This window comes from Schistosoma mansoni, assembly GCF_000237925.1.
Source record: "Schistosoma mansoni, WGS project CABG00000000 data, supercontig 0672, strain Puerto Rico, whole genome shotgun sequence".
NCBI classification, from domain to species: Eukaryota; Metazoa; Platyhelminthes; class Trematoda; order Strigeidida; family Schistosomatidae; genus Schistosoma; species Schistosoma mansoni.
Window position 1 is genome coordinate 4556 of NW_017386399.1, and position 6556 is coordinate 11111.

General features: G+C 38.3%; 1 protein-coding gene across 1 annotated transcript; it reads left to right on the forward strand.

Moving 5' to 3' along the window:
- Positions 1–6211: 6211 nt before the first annotated feature.
- Smp_199900 (phospholipid transport protein) lies at positions 6212–6493 on the forward strand (the record flags this gene model as incomplete). Its single annotated transcript, XM_018795042.1, has 1 exon — positions 6212–6493. One exon carries the CDS (start codon positions 6212–6214, stop codon positions 6491–6493), a length of 282 nt encoding a protein of 93 aa, XP_018644779.1.
- Positions 6494–6556: the final 63 nt, after the last annotated feature.

Below are 6556 nucleotides of genomic sequence, written 5' to 3' on the forward strand. Positions count from 1 at the left end.
TGGGAGTTACCCGTACTTATGTTTTCCCAGGACATTCAAATCGATCTGAAACAATCTCCTAGTTACAGAGTACAAATTTGTGTACATAGCTTCGAGTAAACTATAAGTTTCGCGTCTACTGAAACTACTCAGTTTCCGAAACCGATATAGGTAAAGCGATGATCAAACCTCATAATAATTCAAAGTAAAAGATACTTGATCATCCATATGATTGATATATATATATAACATACCTAATCTCAAAAACAATATACATATAATAACTCTTTTCTCAATAGAAATCGATGAGATATCAGGAGAAGTTGTTTAAGGGGATGACCAGAAGTATTAAGGATACTATAAGTCATAAGAAGATCACCTCTAAGACGCCTATACTCTAATGGGTAAAGGTTAAGTGATTTGAGGCGCTCTTCATAAGGTTTGAATTTGAGACCCCGAACTGATTTCGTGGCTCGACGTTGTATACGTTCCAGAGTGACCTTATCCTTTTGGAGGGAGGGAGGAAATACTATGTTTCCGTACTCTAATTGGGGACGAATAAAACTGTTGAAGATTATGTGGAAGGTTCTACCGTCAAACTGGCCAAAAATGCGCTTCAATGTTACCAGTGCAAGGTTTGCTTGAGAGGCGTTTTTGTCACAGTTCGCATACGATTTCAGGTCGTAGGGTACCAACACTCCTAAATCTTTTTCAACTTGGGAAACTTCTAGAGGGGAGTTACCTAAGTTATAACTATAGTCTGCAACATGTCTCAGATGGACTACTTTGCACTTTGAAGTGTTGAAGGTAAGTCCGTTGTCGTCTGCCCAACTTGAAGTCGAGTCAGATCCTCCTGCAGAACTAGTATATCATTGTGCGTACGTATCTCTCTCCAAAGTTTCACATCATCAGCAAAAAGCAATAAATCAGATGAAACTTGTTGAGGAAGATCGTTAATATAAATCAAGAAGAGAAGAGGTCCTAGTATTGAACCCTGGGGGACCCCACTAGGACATTCCATAGCCTGAGAGAGAGTGAAGTTAACCCTGACCTTAAAATGTCGGTTTTCTAGGTAAGAAGTGATCCAGTCAATTAAAGGGGGTTTTATACCCAATCGTCCAAGCTTCTTGATAAGACATGCATGGTTGACCCTATCAAAAGCTTTTGAGAAGTCCAGGTAAATGACGTCAACCTTCCCCTTGCGATCAAGGATGGTTGTCCATTTATCCACCGCAGTCAGCAGGTTGGTCGTACAAGAATGACCTTTTCTGAAACCATGCTGTTGAGGCGAGAAGAACTTTAAGGATGATAAGTGATCAAGTATGCCGTCGAATACTAGGGATTCCATAATTTTTGAAGGTATGGAGAGAAGGGCCACTGGTCGGTAGCTTGAGGGTTCACTGCGTCGACCTCCTTTGAAAATTGGTGTGATGTCAACGGCGGGTATTTTATATTTGAAGTGCGTGTGTTAGTTTGCATAGGTTCATCGTGTTTGCATAAGTTAGTAGTGTAACGATGCCCGAAAACATAAAGAGTATCTTTCAAAATCATTTCAAATGTGCTATCTTCCATTTTTAGTGTTGCATGTGAAGATTTCGATCAAGTTCGCGAATACAGCATCAATTTAGAATAATGAAAGCCTAGTAAGCCTTAATTCTTTTTACAGTCTTAAGTACTGTGAAAAGCTATTATTTTAAGGCTGGAAAATTATTATGGCATGTTTACTGGTTCACAGCTAGTTAGAATTGCGATTCGTGACAACATTCAGTCAATAATAAGTTAATGAATTGTGGAGTTTATCACTATTTATTAACTTTCTCAAACATCTGACTTGGATAGGCAATCGAGGAGACGAAAAAAGTGGAAAGAGGGAACTAGATTGGAGAAGGTATGTTAGCGAAATCGATCTAATCAAACGTTAATCAATATTTATAGTGTAGCTGTAAATAATTCCCCAAAATCAATAGCTCATTAAGTGTTCGACATTGGATGCTGACCACGTTGTTTAAGTGGACTTGTTTAGCTGAAGGCTTTCGGTCATGCATCCGTACCAGATCACGTTTCAACACGGCGTGGGACACAGCTCCTACGTTTCATTAGCCAGCTTATAGAAAAGGTCCTCGATATATTGGTAACCAATCAAATATATCTTTCCTGCCTCTTCTCGTCTGACTTCTGATTTCTATCTGACTGGGAACGATCGAACATAGAAGGTGCTACTGGTAGCTAGTTGTAAAACTAGAACATCCGTTGCATCCTTCAATAGTCACTCAAAAATAAGCTACAAGCATATGATGAGTAGGATAAGGTGCACACACATATATAAATACAGTCAAAATTAATGAACGAATAACTGACACAGTCAAAATGTGATTCAAGCAGAATGAATAAATCGGTCTATCCAGAGGCTAGAATAAATTATGTGGGCTTGCCTAGCACTACACTGTAAATCCCAAATCATGCATGCGAACATAGCGTGCGCGTTCTCCGGCAAAAAGTTGATAATATTATTAGTTATATGAAAAATATATGTCTATAGGAGGCTAGGAGAGATTGCATTAGAAATTGATTCGACAATAAACAACAAAGTGACGTACTAATCAAGGGTTAAGGAAGAAAATAATTTATCCCTCAGATAATAATCCAGTTGACAAATATGGAGAAAAGTGACAAACACAAAGGTCATTATAAGAATCTGAGTAATAATCAACAAAACTTGTATAAGGTAATTATAATAACTGATTAGAGTTTAAAATGTAAAATAGTGATTTAAAAAACAAAAAACCGATAATAATCAGACAAAAGTGCAGAAAAAGACGACAACTAAAATCGTACCCAATGGGGGAATTAGAGCCAAGGAAGGGTGAGAGGTTGGACAAATCGTTTCTGCACGTCTCGGTATTCTGTCGATAGTTCGAGATCGCCAACAGATATATTTTATTGCAGCCAATAACAACCTTCTGTTTTTCGGCCTACCGAGGGATCATGGTCGATACCTTGCACGTAATCTTCATGTAGTGGTGATCATATTCAATGGCGACTCGACGCCGACTACAGTGTAATGACATCCTTTTGGGCCTCTCATACTACGTTGGAGACTTGAACCAGATTATTATTAAATAATAATATTGGATTTTATCTTTCTCATTATGCCGTTGTTGTCACCACATGCAGAGGAACCTTTTTAACCGATTGAACTCATTTGTGGTGAGTTTATATGGTAATCAGAAGTATTTGAATTGTAGTATAAACTAGTAATCCCAGGAATAACGCAATTTAATCAAGAAGTATCAGATAAGCCCGAACGAATGTATTGTATTTGGAATTCAAAATTACAACAGTCATCAATACGAAGAAGTCATTGATTTATTTAAACATCACAGTTTAACTGTTTGATGCCGAGTCTTTAATAGATGAATCATATTGAAAACGAAATGAAAATTGTTCTGTAGCTCATTGTTATCAAAATAACTCGACAGCCTGATGCCCATAAGTGTTTAAAATTCAGATAATACTGTGGTTTGATAAAGAGATTCTGTTTACCACCATAAATATGGATCGATCACAAAATTGAACCATCTCACAAATTATTTTCATTAATTTGATGACGAAGATTAATATCGACACGTCACCTGACCGGAAAGCGGAGGACTTGTAGTGATATTGGTTCCTAAACACACGACCTATGAAGATGAGCGTCTAATTACCTAGAAGGCTTATCCAACATGTCACACACAGAGGAGGTCAACAGTGGTGAAAGCGACAACAAAGAATCGAAATTGCATGGCTCAGCCATATAGGCGTTGTCACTCTGTATAACCTATTGCTTTTCGAGTTGAATACACTTCTATCTACCCAACCTAAATGTGTTCTTCAGACGTATAAGACATTATATGTCTGACTGTTGCGATGGGATGAGTCAGTGTAAACCATGATGTGACTCCACGTAGGCTTTTTTTATTAGATGGTCACATTGTGACAAATCTACAGTTTTGGGGTTAATTCTATCATTGTGATACCGAAGAAAAATGTACCAATACTGAATTTGATCATAATTTTACAGGCTAATTGTTCTGACGCAGTGTGAAAACATGTTTACGATAGCCTGTCATTAAGGTTTCGCATTGATGGCACTCTCAACTAAATTGAAGAGCGCTATGAACTCCAGAGTCTTCAGAGAGGGCATAAATAATCGAACATAGTGCCTAGGAAAACCGTTGCTCATTCACCAGTGTTATGCGTAAGGACGGTGAGAAGTTTAGTAGCAAAATGCTACTAGGCTTAAACTCCAACGTCTAAAAAAACAAGGTGTTCTATCACTAGTTTCATTCTCAGCTTGAGCAGCTCCCATTATAATCCTATGGTGCCATTGATAGTTGCAGCAGATGCATCTGCAAACGGTGTGGGAGCAGTAATTTCACGCGAACTTCAAAATTGAATGGAAAGAACAGTAATACACGCATCTAGGTCATTCAAATCAGCAGATAAATACTAGTCAAATCGAAAACGAAGCGTTGGCGATTGTTTTTGCTGTACATTGTTTTCACAAAACGCTTTATGTCAAACGTTTTGCTTTGTTGACTGGCCACAAATCCTCATTATAAGATTTGGGCTCGAAGTTTGTAATGTCGGTGAGTTCAGCAAACCGAAAACAGAGGTGGGCAATAACACTTCTAGAACATACTTTAGATATTCAGTATCATCGGGTAGGAGATTCGGGTCAGTCGGTTAATAATTATTTACCCTGATACTGATGAAGTTTCTATTCTTGTTGTGACTCCTACTACAGATCATGAAAATGGCAGTTTCATGGATGCAGTGAAATCCCTTTCCGTAACGGCCTGCCAAATAGCCAGTGCCACAGGGGGGGACTCGACGCTTTGATGGATGATTCATCACCTTCAAAATAAATAGAGATCGCCTTTAGTCGAAGAATTTAAACACTTATTTCAGCGACGGCAAGCTCTATGCGCAGTTAGAGAATGCCTTATGTTTGGAGGACATGTAATGAAATCAAAAGAATCATGGAAAAGGGTATTCAAACATTGCCACACAGGACATTCAAGAATAGCCCGAATGAAATCATTTGCACGCAGTTACGCATACTGGCCAAAATGGGTGCTCAGATAGAAGGCATAATCAAAAAGTGTGAAGAATGTCAGTGCGCGTCCGAAAACCTAACAAAGGTTGAACCAATAAACTGACTAGAACCAGAACGTTCATGGTCCAGAATACGTTTAGATTTTGAGGGTCCTATAGCAGGAGCATATTGTTCAGCGTTAGTAGATGCACATTCGAAATGGCCTCAAATCCATTCAGTAGTGCCTCCAACGGCGCAGAACATGTTGAAAGTATTAATGAATACATTTGCGTGCCATGGACTTCCAGAGACTGTGGTCACCAATAATGGGTCCCAATTTAGATCTCGCGAATTCAGTGACTTTTGCAATAGAAATTCTATTGTTCTTATTCGCTCTACACCATACGATCCACAATCTATTGGCCAAGCTGAACGTTTTGTGGACAGATCTAAAAGGGCCGCCTTAAAAGTTAAAGGAGGTATAGCTGTAAAAGTAATTATCCAGCGATTACAACTTATATTTAGGAGTACACCTGACAACAGAACGCCACAAAACCTCACTGATGGACACTCTAGTAGGATGGAAGTTAGGGACAATAAATGATGTAATGAAATTTATTCAAAACCCACATGAAGATTACTTTAAAAACTAAAGGAGTGCCTTCATATCAAAGTTTGTGGAAACAATCTGAAAGTCCATCGGTGTAGGATCAACCTCAGAAATTGTGTACACTATTTTAGAGTAATCGATTGTTCGTATGCGATACCCTTGGAAGTTTTACCAAATTAATATTTTCGTTGAGGGCTCACAAGGATATCTCCCGACAAACTGCTACAGATTCATATACCTAAGTTTGATTCACATACATTATTAGTGATTTATACTTATTAGCTTGGGAAATCAAGTGAACACATCTACATTTCATTTACAAACATTTGGATGCATGCCCTAAATTGCTTCCAGGAGGGATAATATTAAATGATAACGACATTGGTTCTGAATGTCTCGTTCATAACAATTTCATATCTATCTAAATTGTATTCAGAAAATTGGTTTAAAGTATTTCGCTAATTTAGACAAAGCAGTAAATTGCCCTCTCAAGGACAACCTCCTTTCGAGGCGGAAATTCAAACTGTCAATTTTATGTTCTCATGTGGTCAGTGGAGTACGACTTGGGTTTGGAAGAGAGTCTGACAGGAGATGAGTTGTCAGTACTTCACCAGTTTTATGAAAGAATGCTCAGTTGTCCACTTGATATATGCCGATCAAAACGTTATCTTGTTCGTTGGCTTCGCGCTCGCAGTTGGGATGTTGATGAAGCAGAAAAAATGTTGTATTCTCATCTGAAATGGAGAGATGTTCAGAAGGTAATTCTCATGCTTCATATACATCCATACCGTAAATTCATTACCGACTGTTCTTACTTTTCGTGACATTTTTCACTAATTTTTCTGCCTATAGGTAGAATATTTAGGGGAAAAGTCGGCTATTCGTCG